This window comes from Monodon monoceros, unplaced genomic scaffold (assembly GCF_005190385.1).
Source record: "Monodon monoceros isolate NGI ecotype Baffin Bay Population unplaced genomic scaffold, NGI_Narwhal_1 Super_Scaffold_4, whole genome shotgun sequence".
NCBI lineage: Eukaryota > Metazoa > Chordata > Mammalia > Artiodactyla > Monodontidae > Monodon > Monodon monoceros.
The window spans coordinates 53,754,978-53,774,538 of NW_021703781.1; the positions used below are offsets into that span (position 1 = coordinate 53,754,978).

General features: G+C 41.2%; 1 protein-coding gene across 1 annotated transcript in view; it reads right to left on the minus strand.

Annotated features, from left to right (window-relative positions):
* Nucleotides 1-5,595: 5,595 nt before the first annotated feature.
* Nucleotides 5,596-19,561, minus strand: part of GOT1 (glutamic-oxaloacetic transaminase 1) — a 30,296-nt gene continuing 16,330 nt past the window's right edge. Inside the window, exons 3-9 of the mRNA XM_029245811.1 lie at nucleotides 14,129-14,252; nucleotides 13,385-13,497; nucleotides 13,056-13,160; nucleotides 11,490-11,640; nucleotides 11,239-11,404; nucleotides 10,362-10,504; nucleotides 5,596-6,415 (exon numbers count right to left, since the gene is read on the minus strand). Of these exons, the coding sequence (XP_029101644.1) occupies nucleotides 6,276-6,415; nucleotides 10,362-10,504; nucleotides 11,239-11,404; nucleotides 11,490-11,640; nucleotides 13,056-13,160; nucleotides 13,385-13,497; nucleotides 14,129-14,252 (942 nt within the window). The 3' untranslated portion in view covers nucleotides 5,596-6,275. The remainder of the gene's footprint in view (nucleotides 6,416-10,361; nucleotides 10,505-11,238; nucleotides 11,405-11,489; nucleotides 11,641-13,055; nucleotides 13,161-13,384; nucleotides 13,498-14,128; nucleotides 14,253-19,561) is intronic.

Below are 19,561 nucleotides of genomic sequence, written 5' to 3' on the forward strand. Positions count from 1 at the left end.
AAAACTGCAGAGGAGGAACACTCCCATACTCACTCTACAAGGCCACCATCACCCTGATACCAAAACCAGACAAAGATACTACAAAAAAACAAAATTACAGACCAATATCACTGATGAATATAGATGCAAAAATCCTCAACTAAATACTAGCAGACAGAATCCAACAACACATTAAAAGGATCATACACCATGATCAAGTGGGATTTATTCCAGGGATGCAAGGATTCTTCCAATATACGCAAATCAATCAATGTGATACACCATATTAACAAATTGAAGAAGAACCATATGATCTTCTCAATACATGCAGAAAAAGCTTTTGACAAAATTCAACACCGATTTATGATAAAAACTCTCCAGAAAGTGGGCAGAGAGGGAACCTACCTCAACATAATAAAGGCCATATACGACAAACCCACAGCAAACATCATTCTCAATGGTGAAACACTGAAAGCATTTCCTCTAAGATCAGGAACAAGACAAGGATGTCCACTCTTGCCACTATTATTCAACATAGTTTTGGAAGTCCTAGCCACGGCAATCAGAGAAGAAAAAGAAATAAAAGGAATACAAATTGGAAAAGAAGAAGTAAAACTCACTGTTTGCAGATGACATGATACTATACATAGAGAAACCTAAGATGCCACCAGAAAACTACTAGAGCTAATCAGTGAATTTGGCAAAGTTGTAGGATACAAAATTAATGCACAGAAATCTCTTACATTCCTATACACTAACAACAAAAGATCAGAAAGAGAAATTAAGGAAACAATCCCATTCACCATTGCAACAGAAAGAATAAAATACCTAGGAATAAACCTACCTAAGGAGACAAAAGACCTGTATGCAGAAAAATATTAAGACACTGATGAAAGAAATCAAAGATGACACCAACAGATGGAGAGATATATCATGTTCTTCGATTGGAAGAATCAATATTGTGAAGATGACTATACTACCCAAAGCAATCTACAGATTCAATGCAATCCCTATCAAATTACCAGTGGCATTTTTTCAGAACTAGTACAAAAAATCTTAAAATTTGTATGGAGACACAAAAGACCCTGAATAGCCAAAGCAGTCTTGAGGGAAAAAAATGGAGCTGGAGGAATCAGGCTCCCTGACTTCAGACCATACTACAAAGCTACAGTAATCAAGACAATAAGGTACTGGCACAAAAACAGAAATATAGATCAATGGAACAGGATAGAAAGCCCAGAGATAAACCCACACACCTATGTCAACTAATCTATGACAAAGGCAAGGATATACAACGGAAAAAAGTCTCTTCAATAAATGGTGCTGGGAAAACTGGACAGCTACATGTAAAAGAATGAAATTAGAACACTCCCTAACACCATACACAAAAATAAACTCAAAACGGATTAAAGATCTAAATGTAAGACCGGACACTATAAAACTCTTAGAGGAAAACATAGGAAGAACACTCTTGGACATAAATCACAGCAAGATCTTGTTTGACCCACCTCCTAGAGTAATGGAAATAAAAACAAAAATAAACAAATGGAACCTAATGAAACTTAAAAGCTTTTGCAAAGCAAAGGAAACTACAACAAGACGAAAAGACAACCCTCAGAATATATTTGCAAATGAATCATCGGACAGAGGATTAATCTTCAAAATATATAAACAGCTCATGCAGCTCAATAGTAAAAAAACAAACAACCCAATCCAAAAATGGGAAGAAGGCCTAAATAGACATTTCTCCAAAGAAGATATACAGATGGCCAAAAAGCATGAAAAGCTGTTCAACATCACTAATTATTAGAGAAATGCAAATCAAAACTACAATGAGGTATCACCTCACACCAGTTAGAATGGGCATCATCAGAAAATCTACAAACAACAAATGCTGGAGAGGGTGTGGAGAAAAGGGAACCCTCTTGCACTGTTGGTGGGAATGTAAATTGATATAGCCACTATAGAGAACAGTATGGAGGTTCCTCAAAAAACTAAAAATAGAATTACCATATGATCCAGCAATCCCACTACCTGGCATATACCCAGAGAAAACCATAATTCAAAAAGATACATGCACCCCAATGTTCACTGCAGCACTATTTACAATAGCCAGGTCATGGAAGTAAGCTAAATGCCCATCGACAGACAAATGGATAAAGAAGATGTGGTACATATATACAATGGAATATTACTCAGCCATAAAAAGGAATGCAATTGGGTCATTTGTAGAGACATGGATGGATCTAGAGACTGTCATACAGAGTGAAGTAAGTCAGAAAGAGAAAAACAAATATCGTATATTAATGCATATATGTGGAACCTAGAAAAATGGTACAGATGAACTGGTTTGCAGGGCAGAAATAGAGACACAGATGTAGAGAACAAACATAAGGACACCAAGGGGGAAAGTGGGGGGGGGGGGGGATGGTGGTGGGATGAATTGGGAGATTGGGATTGACATATATACACTAATATGTATAAAATAGATAATTAATAAGAACCTGCTGTATAAAAAATAAATAAAATTAAAAATAAATAAATGAACATATAATTTAATGTAAGCATGTAAAACGTGCTGTGGGAAAAGAAAAAAAAGAAAGAACCCAACCCACCCCAGTTAAAAGTGATGAGTCAGGGACAATATAGAAGAGACTCTTGCACTGGGAGAGAGGCTGGAGTTAATGATTTCTAAGACCCTGATCGTCCTTCAAGACTGTAGGATTTTATTTCTTCGGTCTTGAGGCTGGGTAAGTACAGGGCTTGCAGGCCTGTGGTGTGCAGCCCAACACGGAGTGTTCCTGATTTGCTGACTTAACAAGATTTACAGGATAGTGCCTTGTACCTACACTCCAGGGGTTCGTTTCTAAGCCTCAGAGTGGTCCCCAGGCTGAGGTGTTGGGTGCCCCCACCTCCAGCCCAGAAGCCTCCCACTTTAAGATGGCCCCATGACTCATAGTCATTTAGCTACTTTGAGCCTCAGCCTCATGTAAGGACTGGGTGTGAAGTCCCTCTGGGTTATTTGTAGTAGTTGTGAGGATTAACTAAGATAATGCCTATGAGTTCTCAGTAAACATTAGATTCCCAGATTCCAATTATTTCCCACTGCCCCCCCCGTTCCTTCCAGAATCCTCCATTGTGACATGAGATCTGTCCAAACAAGGCTTCCAGCCACTGTTGGTCAGATATGAGGAATGGAGAGGAGCTCTTACCTTGCCACTAAGGAAACTTTATTTCTAGTACAACTGGATTCTTGGGGAAAGATTTGTGGTTCTACCCTTGAAAGGCAAAGGGGCTGTTGTGCCATTTGCTAACTCAGGAGCCATGAGGAGATATATGGTGTTCCATTCCTGGCAGATCCTGAAGAAGGAATTGGTGAGGAGTGTCTTCCCTCTTCCTGACAGGGAAGAGTGGAAGACTGAACAGACAGGTACTTTGAGGAAGGGAGAGGCAGGTGTAGGAGGCGGCCTCGGATGAACGTGGCCACCCTGTACCTTTTGGAATCACAGAGTTCCAGATTAGGCTTCAGAAAGACTGAATTCTGACAGAGAAAGCCATGTAGGCTACTCTGCCCTCGACGCTGAGCGAATCACAGGCTACGCTCTGAGCCCCTGAGAACTGCTCCGTACTCGCCCTTCCTGCTTTAGGAGATTCAGAGAGAATAAGGCACAGCAACAGGGTAGAGTAATAGCTTAAACTTATGGACTCTGGACCCAGACTTCTTAGGTTCAAATCCTAGCACCTACTAGTCATGTCACTAATATTATATTAGGCAAGTTACTTGATTTACTATGCTTCTTTTCTCCTCTGCAAAGGGTGATGATAACATTAGTACCTACCACAGTGATTTATTGTTGAGGATTAAGTGAACCGATACATACAAGGGCTTACAATAGTGCCTGACAATGGCAAATTGTATTCAGTAAATGTTAATTTTATTAATAAGTCCTCTCCTCGTATTTCTTTTAGATACATAATTTTTAAAGAAAATATCACAGTTACAGGTTAAGCGCCTCACCGTCTCACTCCCTTTCTCCTCACTGGTAACCACTTTCCTGAGATTGATGTGTACCTTTCCTACCTATATTTAAAATTTTTATTACATATGTATGTATTCATAAGCAACTGCAATATGCAGCCCATTTTAAGAAATGGTGTCATAAACGGCATCTCATCTCACCTTTCACCCACTCAAAATTATGTGTGAGCTTTACCCTCATTGACACACACAGCTCTGGTGCCATGTCCAGTCCTGTGACTGTACTGGATGTGGGGTGCTGATGTACCCCCTACTGATGCACACTTGTGTTTTCATCTCTTCACTGTGCCCTGGTCACTCTCATGGCTCTCTCCAGGTGCACAAGTGAGTTTCTCTAACGTGCATACATAAAGTGCATATGATTCCTTGATTGTAAAGTACACACATCCTCAGCTTTCCAAAATGTTGCCAAATTGCTCTCCAACATATTTGTCCCATTTCCCCAATCTAAGTGTAAAATAGTATCCTGTTACTTTCATTACATTTCCATTTTTTCTAGCGATGTTCAGAACATTTTCATTGTTTATAATTGATTGTTTTCCCTCTGAATTACCTGTTCGTATCCTTTGTTCATTTTTCTACTGGGTTATCTGTATTTTTCTTTTAATTTGTAGGATTTTAAAAATTAAAATTAAAAATCCCAGATAGCAATCCTGTATAACAGTAATTCTTTATAATTCTGAATAGTAATCCTTTGTCTATTATATGCATGGCAAATATATTCTTCCAGTCTGGAAAAAAAAAAAGACTGTAGGATTTTATAACAACTCAAAGGCATCCTAAAAAGGGGCAGATCCTGTTAACATAACAAGAATTATTTTTCAGTATTTTAAGACACCAATTAGTAGACCCTCTTATTTTAAGTAAGACTCAAGTTCTACTAAATCATCATTTGGAGAGTCCCTTGGACTCCTTGGAAAATGTGATCTATGTTTAAGTGGCTCTAATCGTTTCAATAGACTAAGAGGTACTCCAACTACAGTGGGAGGGACTGGGTTCTAGAATCACCCTGAGTGATGTCAACCCTTCTATGAATCCATGAAGTTCAGTTTCTTAAGTAACGTATGAAGATGGCTGGCCTCTGAAGGACAAAACTGTCAAAGGGCTGTGTTATGGTGAGTTCACTAAAGGGAGGCAGATTGCAGGAATACATTTTAGTTTTTTCTTTGGCAACTGGTAAATCCCACTCTAGCATTCACTTTTTTTTTAACATCTTTATTGGAGTATAATTGTTTTACAATGGTGTGTTAGTTTCTGCTGTATAACAAAGTGAATCAGCTATATGCATACATATATCCCCATATCCCCTCCCTCTTGCATCTCCCTCCCACTCTCCCTATCCCACCCCTCTAGGTGGTCGCAAAGCACCGAGCTGATCTCCCTGTGCTATGCGGCTGCATCCCACTAGCTATCTGTTTTACATTTGGTAGTGTATATATGTCCATGCCACTCTCTCACTTCATCCCAGCTTACCCTTCCCCCTCCCCATGTCCTCAAGTCCATTCTGTATGCCCCAGCATTCACTTTAAATCATGGGTTACAACCCATTAGCGGATGACAAAATCAAGTCCATGGGCCTCAATCAGCACTTTCACTTTATTACTTTAGTGAAATAGAATAGAATAGAATAGAATAGAATAGAAAATAGCAGAATGCATTACACATAGCAAGGGTAAATATTGTTTTGTGAAACTTTCATGTCAGTTAAATGTGTGGGTGAGATATAAATATATTTCTTACCTTGGTCACTCTAAAGAACTCAAGCTTAGGGACAGGGACACAACCATGCAGAAAGAGCAGGGAGACAGACACTCTGGATCGAGATGACGAGTTTTAATGACACAAATGACACCCACAATCACACTTGGCTCTTCAGACAACTTGATCTTTGGGACTCGAATTTGTACAGAGTAAAGCAACACACAGGAGCACACGAGTGACATGGGCAATACTCCTGCTTCCAGCGAGGGGGCAAGACATCTACATTTCATCATCAAAGTACCTTTTTATTCTTCTCAAATAAAAGCCTTAATTTGCTCTGGCCTCCAAACGGGCTCTAATCCCAGATCCCCATTTCCTTTCAAGAGATGTTCTCTTCCCGTGGGGCCAGCTTAAACAGAAATCACCTCACCAGAACAGCTTTTCTGTCCCTCAGTAGTCTCTAATCTAGTTGTGATGTATACAACCAGGTTTGTGCAGGCAGGGAATACACGAGACAGAGGACCGCTTTGGTGGTGCTTGTTTGGGTGGTGTTTCTTCACTGGATTTTGGTGACTGCTTCATGGATGGAGCTGGCCACATAATCTAGGTTTTTGGTGGTTAAGCCACACATGTTGATCCGACCACTTGGCAGCAGATAGATGTGCTTTTCATTGACCAGATACTCAACCTGCTTGGCTGTTGAAAACCAAAAGAGATACATAATCAGAGCAGTAGGAATCCTTTAAGTAATGGAGGTCCAGAGAGTCCGTTACAATGACAATTTCCTTTCTTTCCCCTAACACAGAGAAGCAAAACAATAGGAGTTATTTTGTCCACCTGACACAGTGAGAAATATGCTCAGCAGATTCTGGAAACTACTCTTATGAGCTAACTTCCTAATCCCCAGCAAGTTTAACATGGTTCTTCCTGATGGGAATTTTAATCTGGGACTACCTCCCAACCAAACCTTGGAGGTTACATTCACCGGGACACCCTATCCACTCAACCAAACCCATAGACTTAAGAACAATCCATTGATATGAAAAACTGGTTAAGAAGTGCTTTGTTTATCTCTTCCTTCACCTGTATTTGTTTAAGCCTGAGCACCCAGAGCAACTTCCCTTTGACATTTCATTTTCACAGTACATTGGACAAGGCCCTGAGATGAGCGTTGCTGGATAAATGCTGTGTGTGTGAACCCGCAGGCTGAACACTGCAGAGACCTCTCGGGCCTGGCGCATCTCAGCTCTCATTCACACGCACACACGCACAGGAGGGTTTTCCCATGAGTTTGCAGAAACGCTGCTGTATGAAATGGGAAGGGACTGCCTGTACTTCCCTTCTGCCACAATCTCTAGAGCTTTTTTTGCTTTATTGCAAAGCCATGAGAGAATTTTAGCTGATTTTTTTCCCCTAAGTAATTAGCACCCTTAAGGCACCATCAATTTGAGGGATCAGGATAATAATAATTGTCATGGACTGAATGTTTGTGTCCCTCCAAAATTCATACTTTGAAACCCTAAGCCCCATTGCGATGGTATTAGGAGGTGGAGCCTTTGGCTGGTAATTAGGTTTAGATGAGGTCATGAGGGTAAGCATGCATGATGGGAATAGTGACCTTTATAAGAGGAGACCAGAGAGCTTGCTCATGCACGAGCTCGCTCGCTCTCTCTCTCCCCCTCACCTCCTCCCTTCATGTGAGGATACAGCAAGAAGACAGCCACTTGCAAGCTAGGAAGAGAAACCCGACCAGAACCTGTTGATGCTGGCACCCTGATCTCAGACTTCCTAGCCTCCAGAACTGTGAGGAATAAATTTCTGTTGTTTAAGCCACCCAGTCTATGACATTTTGTTATAGCAGCCCAAGCAGACTAAGACAGTAATAAAATCATAATCATCACAGGAGCAAACATTAGGTGCCAGGCAGTGTTCTAAGCACTTTATATTAGCTCAGTTAATCTTGATAATAACCTTATCGCCCCCATATTACAGATGGCATAGATGGAAGTTAAATGACCTTCCCAAGGTCACACAGCTAGTCAGCTGTGAATCTGGAATTTTAAGGTAGGCAGTATAACTCCCGGCTCTCAGCTCTTAGCCAGGATACTATACTGCCTCTGTATGGAAGTGAAAAACCTAGACCCTGTACTCAGTGCTACCTTTGGGCCCCTCCAAACAAAGCCACCTTCACAGTAGCCCTGATCAGCTTTAACTATGTGAATTACAGCCATCCAAGGAGAGAGCGCCTAACCTCAGACATCAACAGAGCCACGGGCACAGCACCTTGTAAAGCCTATGCCCCAGAGGTAGATGTTGTGGTTACAGGGCTCCCGCCCCGTTTTCTTAAATAGAAATGAAACTCCTCTACTTTTATGGGGAAAGGGAGTATCACAGTTGAGAAGCTAGTAAAAGTTAGGGACTCTTTCCCTAGAAAAAGGCCAATATAGACATACCCAATTTTAAAAATATTTCAGGATGAAAGCCCCTGTTCTGATAGATAAAATGTAGAAAAGGAAGTACCACAACATGAGAATTGTAGAAACTATGTGGCGGGCACATGGGGTTCAAGTCCTCTAACTTTTCTGTATGTTTAAAATTTTTCCTAATAAAATGTCGGAAGGAAAAAAAACAAACCCTGTTTTTAAAAAGGGTAAATAATGCCAAGTTCTAAAAGTATAACTTTATGTTATAAGCCCAGGTCTATTCTCACCACTTTTCAATTCATAATAAAACTAATTTCCTACTCTGGAGAGTGGGACAATACGGATACTTCATGGGAAGACATCCCCACCTTGTGAGCTTTTAGAATATTACTACTCACACGCACCCCAGTGTTCACTGCAGCACTCTACGATAGCCAGGCCATGGAAGCAACCTAAATGCCCATCGACGGACAAATGGATAAAGATGTGGCACATGTATACAAAGGACTATTACTCAGCCATAGAAAGGAACAAAATTGGGTCATTTGTAGAGATGTGGGTGGACCTAGAGACTGTCATACAGAGTGAAGTAAGTCAGAAAGAGAAAAACAAATATCGTATATTAACACATATATGTGGAATCTAGAAAAATTATACAGATTAACCGGTTTGCAAGGCAGAAATAGAGACACAGATGCAGAGAACAAACGTATGGACACCAAGGGGGAAAGTGGCGGGGTGGTGGTGGTGGGATGAATTGGGAGATTGGGATTGACATGTATACACTAATATGTATAAAACAGATAATAAGAACCTGCTGCATAAAAAAATAAATTAAAAAAAAAAAGGGCTTCCCTGGTGGCGCAGTGGTTAAGAATCCACCTGCCAATGCACTGGACATGGGTTCGAGCCCTGGTCTGGCAAGATCCCACATGCCACAAGCAGCTAAGCCCGTGTGCCACAACTACTAAGCCTGCGCTCTAGAGCCCGTGAGCCACAACTGCTGAAGCCCGCATGCCTAGAGCCCCTGCTCTGCAATAAGAGAAGCCACCACAACAAAAAGCCCGTGCACCGCAACAAAGAGTAGCCCCTGCTCTCAGCAACTAAAGAAAACCCGCGTGCAGCAGGGAAGACCCAATGCAGCCAAAAATTAAATAAATGAATAAATAAATAAATTTATTTAAAAAAATAAAAGAAATGTGGCTAGGGGAAAAAAAAAGAATATTACTACTAAACACCATTTCCATTACACTTAATATCTTAAAAATTGTATAAGGATGATTTTCCTTAATTAAGTGAACTAATTCCCCATTCCAGAACTGTGAGAACACCAAAGGCTAACTGAGCTATCCGTTTACTTTCTTGGTTAGCCTCATTTTACCCCAAAGTGTTTCGGTGAGTCTGCAATATACAATCTTTACTACCTTTCTTTTGGCTTTTTTCTGAGCCCATTTCAAACAGGCACTCTGATGGCCCTGGTTTATAGTACCTCCCAGTACCTGAGGTTCTACTGACTACCCAAAGGCACACATCTGTCCCCTGAGCCACTCAGACACAAGCTCCACAGGGAGGTCATATCTGCACCACGCAACCAGTGGCTTGGCTTGAGGTGCTCTGGAATTACTTATTAAATGAATGAGTCCTCTATCATCAGAAGGGATGGCCAATCACTGATACACCCTACTGACGGCTGACCAAGATCGTGCATGGCTGCCTGTTAGACTGTCAACTGACTTTTAATTCCAACTACCAATCTAAATTCTTATTTATGAAGTGAAAAGAGAATGTTGTAACCTAGGCAATGCTTGGAGACTAGGAAAGACCTGTTAAGAAATTAGGTCCTTCGATAATCATATGTAATATTTATACTTAAGGTTAAGGAAAACCCAAAAGGTGCCTAAGCATTTATAAAAGATGTTTCATAAATCAAGGCTCCAAGGTACAAATCCTGTTACTTCCCAGCTGGCTCTGAGCCACTTCCCAAGCCCATAAAAATGAAAATATCTGAGTTATGTTCTGGAGGGTAGACCACAACAATGCTCTTCTGAGACCCAAGCAGTCCAGGAGATGGGCGGGGCACACTGAGAAAATCTAACTTGTTCTGGTCCAAAGTAATAGCTGACCAAATGGGCAACAGCTAAGGGAGCCAAGCCCAAGAACACTGGCTGTGAGGAGTGCTGTGTCCAACAGTGAGCATTTGAGGCGGTGGGGCCACTTACAGTTCAACCCGGTGAAACTGAACATTCCAATCTGCTCCGTGATATGGTTCCAGGTTCCAGGGGTCTTGAGGGCTTCTAATCGTGCCCTGAGCTCAGATCTCATGGTCAGAATGCGGTCAGCCATTGTCTTCACATTACCTGTCCTGAGTGGACAGCAATATGAATACCAATCCACACAGGAGAGATGGTACACGAAAACAGAAAAATTTTTTTAATGTAATTTAATCTGTAAGCTGAAAACATGATCACAACCTGCCTATTATGGTATGTGGATGCCTGGATGGGTGGATAAGGAGACCAGAGAGATAGACTTACTAGGCATAAGGAAAGGACTTCATTTACTGATGGAGTTTATGGCTAGTCTTAGGTATACTGGCTGTAATACCACTTATGTTTTAACTCAGACTTCAGCTAGGTGCTGCTTGAGACAGGATAATATATTTTATCAGGTGTAATTAAGTAGAGATTACAGATTTAGCTACTACAAAAAAATTACTGTTTCAAAATAAGACGAAAAATATATAAATTAGATAAGAATGAAGAGCCCCAAAATTGTTGCACTAACTTGAAGTTAGATATTCTATTCTATCAGAAATTCCTCCCTGTGTTTCCCAACTTTAAGGGGAAGAAGCCTGGGTGGTGGGAGAGTGGGGGAAACTCCCATTCACTGAGGGCCTCCTTCCTATGTTCCCAGTGCTCTGTTACACACATGTGTAAGTGTCAGCCCTATTTTACAGAAATAATAACTGACACTCAAAAGAGGTTCAAGTATTTTTGTCCTGCCTCTGCCAGCATAAAAGGAAGAGGCAGTTAAATGTAATGGGACAATCGCTGTTCTGCATCCCCACGCTTCGCCCATCGGCGTTGAGCCCCTTACCATTCATTAAAAAGCTCAGGGTCAGAGAGGGTATGGGCCACGATTCGTGCTCCCTGAGCAGGGGGATTGGACCACGTAATTCGCACTATCTTCTCCATCTGGGAAAGGACCCGGAGGATGCTATCAGGTTCTTTCGCAACCACGGTCAGATTCCCCACTCGCTCATCTAAAAGGAAGGAGGAAAATCAGCCTTGGGGCTCCGGGGGCGGCGAGGCTGGGGCAGCTGGGCTGTAACTCATGAGAGCACTCACTGTAGAGCCCGAAGTTCTTGGAGAAGGACTGGGCACAGAAGAGCTCGAACCCTTCAGACACAAAATAGCGAATGGCCCAGGCGTCTTTTTCCAGGTTGCCAGATGCGAAGCCCTGATAGGCTGAGTCAAAGAAGGGGAACAGAAACCGGCGCTGTGAGGAAGGAAAGTGAGTCAGGGCAGGAAATCCTCCTGGAACCAACCTCAGACACCGGCCTTCCTTCCCCAACTGGTGCCTGGAAGGAATGTCTCACCCTGTCCGTTTCTCCTACCTCTTTCCTTTCTGCATCCAACTCCACTTTACATCTGTTTCTCTGTTCACCTAAATACCAACCAACAAATCTAACTTCGGTAAACCTTATTTTTTTAAGTATATTGTCCTAGAGTGTCACGATGCTGCTTTGCCAACAAGGGCACATCTGATCATGTCACTCCATGACATCAAAGATTTCCAGGGGCTCCCCACTGCCCTCAGAATAAAGTCCGAGGCTTCAGCACAGGACCTGGCCCCCATTTACCTCTCTAGCCTCATCACTCACTCGCCCCCTCCCCTGGAACTCCAGCCCGTACCACGAATTACTTTTACTTCCTCATATGGACCATGACCTCTGCCTTGGGCTTTTGATGGTGCTCTTCCCTCTGCAGGAAACATTCCTTCCCTGCCAGCCCTGACCCATCCTCATCCTTCAAGTCTAAACACGGAAACCACTTCTTCCAGGAAGGCTTCCTCTGCTACCACCAGCCCTCCCAAAATGCACGCACTCCCCAGAGTCTGGGCTATGTGCCTCCATAGGACCCCATCAACACAGCTGTCTCACAGTACGTGGCTGTCTCCCCAAACCGGCTGTGTGCTCTGAGGGCGGGACCACCTCTGCTTTGTTCACTATTGTCCCCCTATGGCACCTGGTACATAATAGTTTATCAAGAAGTATTCTTTAAACTTGTTAATGAAGAATATGTACACCTTGAGCTAGAAATTCCAGTGTAGAAAGTTATCCCAAAGAAATAATGAAAAGGAGGTTTAGGGGCTTCCCTGGTGGCCGCAGTGGTTGGGAGTCCGCCTGCCGATGCAGGGGACACGGGTTCGTGCCCCGGTCCAGGAGGATCCCACATGCTGCGGAGCAGCTGGGCCTGTGGGCCATGGCCGCTGGGCCTGTGCGTCCGGAGTCTGTGCTCCACAACGGGAGAGGCCACAACAGTGAGAGGCCCGCGTACCGCAAAAAAAAAAAAAAAAAAAAAAGGAGATTTATTACATATATTGTTCACAAGAGTAAGAAACCTGGGCACGAAATGGCCATCAACTGATTTAATCAATCTGTACTGTGACATAGCCATGCATGTCATGTATAACTACACTAAAAAAAAATTAAAAAAGAAAAGAGCCTGACATTCTGTATATCAAAATGTTAACAGTGGCTTTCTTTGGGTAATAGAATTTATAGTTAGTACTTATTTTTTTCTTTGGGCTTTTCTCCATTTTTCCAAATTCTTCCGTAAATAGGTACTGCTGTTGAATACATCAAATATTAATACACACTATTTTAAGAGATGCTCTGAAAAGACAGTTACCTTCATGACAGAGGCAATCTGCTTCCACTGCTCCGGGGTTGGGTCAGTCCCAGTCGGGTTGTGTGCACAGGCGTGGAGAACAAAGATGGAGAACTCGGGAGCTTTCTGGGGAGAAGGAAGCTATGTAAGTTCTGACACCAGCAGGGACATGGGGGGCAGAGTCAGGGGCACAGAGGGCAGGTACTCCCTCCTTACGTGCCATTTCAGAAACCACCATCCGGCCTGAGTAGGGTGTCTCAGACTCTCTCACTTATCAACTGATCCAAAGACTTTTCCCTGCTCTTCTTGATGTCATAGCATTCTGTCTACTTTTTCTTCTAATAACCCACCTCCAGATCATTCAGAAAACCCTGGAGGTCTAGTCCTCTCTTCGCTGCATCCCAATAGTGATAAGACCGAATTTCTTTAAATCCAGCGGCAATAAAGACACCATTATGATTCTCTGCAAGCAAAGGGGTAAAATGTTAAATGTTTTACAAACACAAGGAGGCATGAACAGAAGGGACTCAAGGCAGCTTCCAGGGCCCTCACAGGCTCAACATCCACTGGGTGACATGGAGGTGAGGGGTTAAGATTGAGAGGAATGACTGTGACCAAGAACAAGTTTGACCAGTCTAGTCATGCTGACTTACATCCTACTACAGTGGGACCTCCCTCCTCTGGGAAGGCTCAATATACACTAAAACACAAGTTCACCAAGAGTCTTGGGATAAAGTAGTCCCAATCTGAATTTAAGCATCAGGTTACCCATGTACTACCATAATCCACTGCTCAAGCCATTCTCATGTTAGTTGATCCAGGGCTGGGTTACATTTTCAGTGTAAGCAGTGAGACTCATGAGGATAATTCCTTCCCTGCCAGCCCCGACCCTTCCTCATCCTTCATGTCTAAACACGGAAACCACTTCTTCCAGAAAGGCTTCCTCTGCTACCACCAGCCCTCCCAAAACACACACACTCCCCAGAGTCTGGGCTATGTGCCTCCATAGGACCCCATCAATATAGCTGTCTCACAGTATGGGAGAATGCCTCTGGCTTCTCTGTTTCTCCTCTCGCTACAGCTACAGGACTCACCCCAGGTTGGTGAGGATACATAGACGGGCGTGTCCTTGTTGTTTGTTCCATTGTACCATCGCGCTAAGAACTCAGCTCCAATTCGAAGTGCACCTGTTCCCCCCAAACACTGCACACCTCCTACCTGAAAGAGAAGAAGCAGGGTCACTGGTTATTTAATGGTGAGGTCAGATAATATTAGGGAAAATATGGTAATGATGAGTACTTCCTTAAATGTGTTATGTCTATAAAATGTCATAACTACATGAAAAAGTATTATTTGCCCATGTTTACAAATGAGGAAACTAAGGCTAAGAAGTGAAGCACCTTGCTCAAAGTTACCAGCTACTCAGCAGAAAGGTCAGGTCTTCACCCAGGAAGTCTGGAAGTCTGACCCCCAAAGGAGTGTCCCTCTGAACACAGAGGTGGAGGACATACCTAGGCCCTAGGACATACCTCGGGCACATTAGAGTGTGCCCTGCAAAGCAAACTCATCCCTTTGCACCCATCCCAAGATCAAAACTCCCCTCCAACAGAAGCCGGTAAAATAATGTTCCGAGCTTGCTATCATCAGTCTGCAATGCCCTTTCTCATCGCTATGACAAAGGCTTATTAATCCTTAGAAATGTTCTCACAGAACAAAGGTTATATGCAAATACTACTCTCCTCTCCTGAAGCTTCCTCTTATCTTAAAATGGCCTCACCTGGGCAATAATAGAAGTCCTACGTTTTACCATTTACAAAATACCTTCACACGCATTCTTGTTTGACCCTCACACAGCCCTGTAAAGTAAGTTCTAGATCCCCAATTTATACATGAGGAAATTGATTCAGAGAAGTGGTTCGCCAAGGGATTCGCAGCTGGTGAGCGGCAGAGCTGGGTATAAATCCAGGCCTTCTCACTCTACACTAGGCCCTACTTCTGTTGTTCTGCCTAAACATCTTTGCTTTTGCCCCTTCACACTTCTAATTAGGTTTTAGCATAACTCTTTCAGTAGAGAAATGTCATTAATTACGTGTTGCTTAATATGTCTAAAGGAGAAAGAAAGAGAAAGATCACATAAGAATGTCTACTGAAAAGGAAGGACACACACCAATGTGATAACAGCAGCAACCTCTGGGGAGGGGCCTAGGATGTGGGAATAGTGGTCAAAGGGACTTTGGCCTAATCTACAAGTTGTTTTTTTAAAAAATAAGGAGAATGTATTCATGTATTATTTGGAAAATTTTTTAATAATTTAAAAAATATATTTAGATGTCTGTAATTTGCTATAAAATAATTCAGTTTTGGCAGGGAGGGTGGGGGAATATACAAGACTGACCAAATACAGATCATTGTTGAAGCTAGCTGATGGATCCATGGGGGTTTGTTCATTACAGTTTTAACTACTTTTGTATATATTTGAAATTTCCCACAATAAAGAAGTAAAAAAAAAAATCTTCCTAAAGAAGAAAAGCTTCCAAAATCTTTAAAAAAAAAAAACTAACATCAACACCAATGCTGAAAGATGACAAAGGGAAAAAAAAGAGAAAAAAAGAGACCTCTTTCATGAATATTGATACTAACTTCCTAAATATTGATGAACAGTATTAATCCAATAGTGCATATAAAAATACTTCCTTGGTCAAGTTAGTCATCCCATGAATGCATGATTATTAACAAATACAGGAGTGAGTCAGTTTTCCTGGAACTCTCCCATGTATATGTGTTATTAAACTTTGATTTTCTCCTATTTTAAAAAAAAGAGAGAAGAAATATAAAATTTGTCATGCTGCTAGATAGAGAAAATGATCACTCAAATGATCATCATAACAGGAGAAAACAATATAGCTATTTCTGATATAAATGCTTGGTAAAAAAAGAAGCAATGAGACTTCCTAAAAATAACTAAAAAGGAAAAAAAATAAGATCCAGCCATGATGAGTAAGTCAGCTTCATGAAGAACACTGAATCACGAGCAGAAGTTCCCTTTAAGCTAGGAACTAGGCAATAATACCAATTATCACTATTATTCCCCACTGCTCTATTTATATTCAGAGATCTGAGCATCTGTGAAAGAACATCGCCTGAAACGTGAAACAGAAGCGAAGTTGACGTTCAGGAAAACGAGGAACTGAGCACGGCATCCACTGCAGAGAGGAGCAAAGACAGTGGACTGGGATGGAAAAGGTCACTGTGCATCAGATGTGGTTCTTCAAAGTGGTCCCCCCCTGAGCACTGGTCCCTTCCCATTACTTTATTTTCTTTTTATTTTAATAATTTCATTCATTCATTCATTCATTTATTACAGTAGGTCCTTGTTGGTTATCTATTTTAAATATAGCAGTGTGTACCTGTTGCTTCCCATTACCTTAAAGGTTTGGGCTTTACATTGTGACCTACCTGGATTCCTTACGCAAATCTCGACCAAGGTGATGTAACCTAAATGTACATTCATTTTTTATGGATTTGTCATCAGCTAAGCTGAATGTCAACTTTATTCATTATTTCACATTTCAAATACCTCAGCACTTTGTATAGGAATGTTGATACTTCCTATACAAATGAGCAAGGTCTCCCTTAAAGCAGGGATTTAAAGTTATCATGGATATATGACAGGTGCATGTGGATATCAGTAAAGACATTCCCAAGCATAGTTTTTATATTTCCTGTGCTCAGCTTTTTTTTTGTTTTGGGGGGTTTTTTTGGTTTTGTTTTAATTAATTTATTCTTTTTTCTTATTAGTCATCCATTTTATACACATCAGTGTATACATGTCAATGCCAATCTCCTGATGCATCCCACCACCACCTCCGCCCCCGCCACTTTCCCCCCTTGGTATCCATACGTATGTTCTCTACATCTGTGTCTCTATTTCTGCCCTGCAAACCGGTTCATCTGTACCATTTTCTAGGTTCCACATATGTGCGTTAATACACGATATACGTTTTTCTCTTTCTGGCTTACTTCACTCTGTATGACAGTCTCTAGATGCATCCACATCTCTACAAATGACCCAATTTCGTTCCTTTTTATGGCTGAGTAATATTCCATTGTATATATGTACCACATCTTCTTTATCCATTCATCTGTCGATGGGCATTTAGCTTGCTTCCATGGCCTGGCTATTGTAAATAGTGCTGCAATGAACATTGGGGTGCATGTGTCTTTTTGAATTATGGTTTTCTCAGGGTATATGCCCAGTAGTGGGATTGCTGGGTCATATGGTAATTCTAATTTTAGTTCTTTAAGGAACCTCCACACTGTTCTCCATAGTGGCTGTATCAATTTACATTCCCACCAACAGTGCAAGAGGGTTCCCTTTCCTCCACACCCTCTCCAGCATTTGTTGTTTGTAGATTTTCTGATGATGCCCATTCTAACTGGTGTGAGGTGATACCTCATTGTAGTTTTGATTTGCATTTCTCTAATAATTAGTGATGTTGAGCAGCTTTTCATGCTTTTTGGCCATCTGTATGTCTTCTTCGGAGAAATGTCTATTTAGATCTTCTGCCCATTTCCGGGTTGGGTTGTTTGTTTTTTTTACTATTGAGCTGCATGAGCTGTTTATATATTTTGGAGATTAATCCTCTGTCCGATGATTCATTTGCATATACTTTCTCCCATTCTGAGGGTTGTCTTTTTGTCTTGTTTATGGTTTACTTTGCTGTGCAAAAGCTTTTAAGTTTCATTAGGTCCCACTTGTTTATTTTTGTTTTTATTTCCATTATTCTAGGAGGTGGATCAAAAAAGATCTGTGATTTATGTCAAAGAGTGTTCTTCCTATGTTCTCCTCTAAGAGTTTTATAGTGTCCAGTCTTACAATTAGGTCTCTAATCCATTTTGAGTTTATTTTTGTGTATGGTGTTAGGGAGTGTTCTAATTTCATTCTTTTACATATACCTGTCCAGTTTTCCCAGCACCACTTATTGAAGAGACTGTCGTTTCTCCATTGTATATCCTTGCCTCCTTTGTCATAGATTACTTGACCATAGGTGCATGGGTTTATCTCTGGGCTTTCTATCCTGTTCCATTGATCTATATTTCTGTTTTTGTACCAGTTCCATATTGTCTTGATTACTATAGTATAGCTTTGTAGTATAGTCGGAAGTCAGGGAGTCTGACTCCTCCAGCTGCATTTTTTTCCCTCAAGACTGCTTTGGCTATTCGGGGTCTTTTGTATTGATTACTGTAGTATAGCTTTGTAGTATAGTCGGAAGTCAGGGAGTCTGATTCCTCCAGCTGCATTTTTTTCCCTCAAGACTGCTTTGGCTATTCGGGGTCTTTTGTATCTCCATACAAATTTTAAGTTTTTTGTTCTAGTTCTGTAGAAAATGCCATTGGTAATTTGATAGGGATTGCATTGAATCTGTAGATTTCTTTGGGGAGTATAGTCATTTTCACAATATTGATTCTTCCAATCCAAGAACATGGTATATCTCTCCATCTGTTGGTATCATCTTTAATTTCTTTCATCAGTGTCTTATAGTTTTCTGCATACAGGTCTTTTGTCTCCTTAGGTAGGTTTATTCCTAGGTATTTTATTCTTTTTGTTGCAATGGTAAATGGGAGTGTTTCCTTAATTTCCCTTTCAGGTTTTTCATCATTAGTGTATAGGAATGCAAGAGATTTCTGTGCATTAATTTTGTAACCTGCAACTTTACCAAATTCATTGATTAGCTCTAGTAGTTTTCTGATGGCATCTTTAGGATTCTCTATGTATAGTATCATGTCATCTGCAAACAGTGACAGTTTTACTTCTTTTCCAATCTGTATTCCTTTTATTTCTTTTTCTTCTCTGATTGCCGTGACTAGGACTTCCAAAACTATGTTGAATAATAGCGGCAAGAGTGGACATCCTTGTCTTGTTCCTGATCTTAGAGGAAATGCTTTCAGTTTTTCACCATTGAGAATGATGTTTGCCGTGGGTTTGTCGTATATGGCCTTTATTATGTTGAGGTAGGTTCCCTCTATGCCCACTTTCTGGAGAGTTTTTATCATAAATCAGTGTTGAATTTTGTCAAAAGCTTTTTCTCCATCTATTGAGATGATAGTATGGTTTTTCTTCTTCAATTTGTTAATATGGTGTATCACATTAATTGATTTGCATATATTGAAGAATCCTTGCATCCCTGGGATAAATCCCACTTGGTCATGGTGTGTATGATTCTTTTAATGTGTTGTTGGATTCTGTTTGCTAGTATTTTGTTGAGGATTTTTGCATCTATATTCATCAGTGATATTGGTCTGTAATTTTCTTTTCTTGGAGTATCTTTGTCTGGCTTCGGTATCAGGATGATGGTGGCCTCATACAATGATTTCGGGAGTGTTCCTTCCTCCGAAAATTTTTGCAAGAGTTTGAGAAGGATGGGTGTTAGCTCTTCTCTAAATGTTTGATAGAATTCACCGGTGAAGCCATCTGGTCCTGTACTTTTGTTTGTTGCAAGATTTTTTTTTTTTTTTTTTTTTGTGGT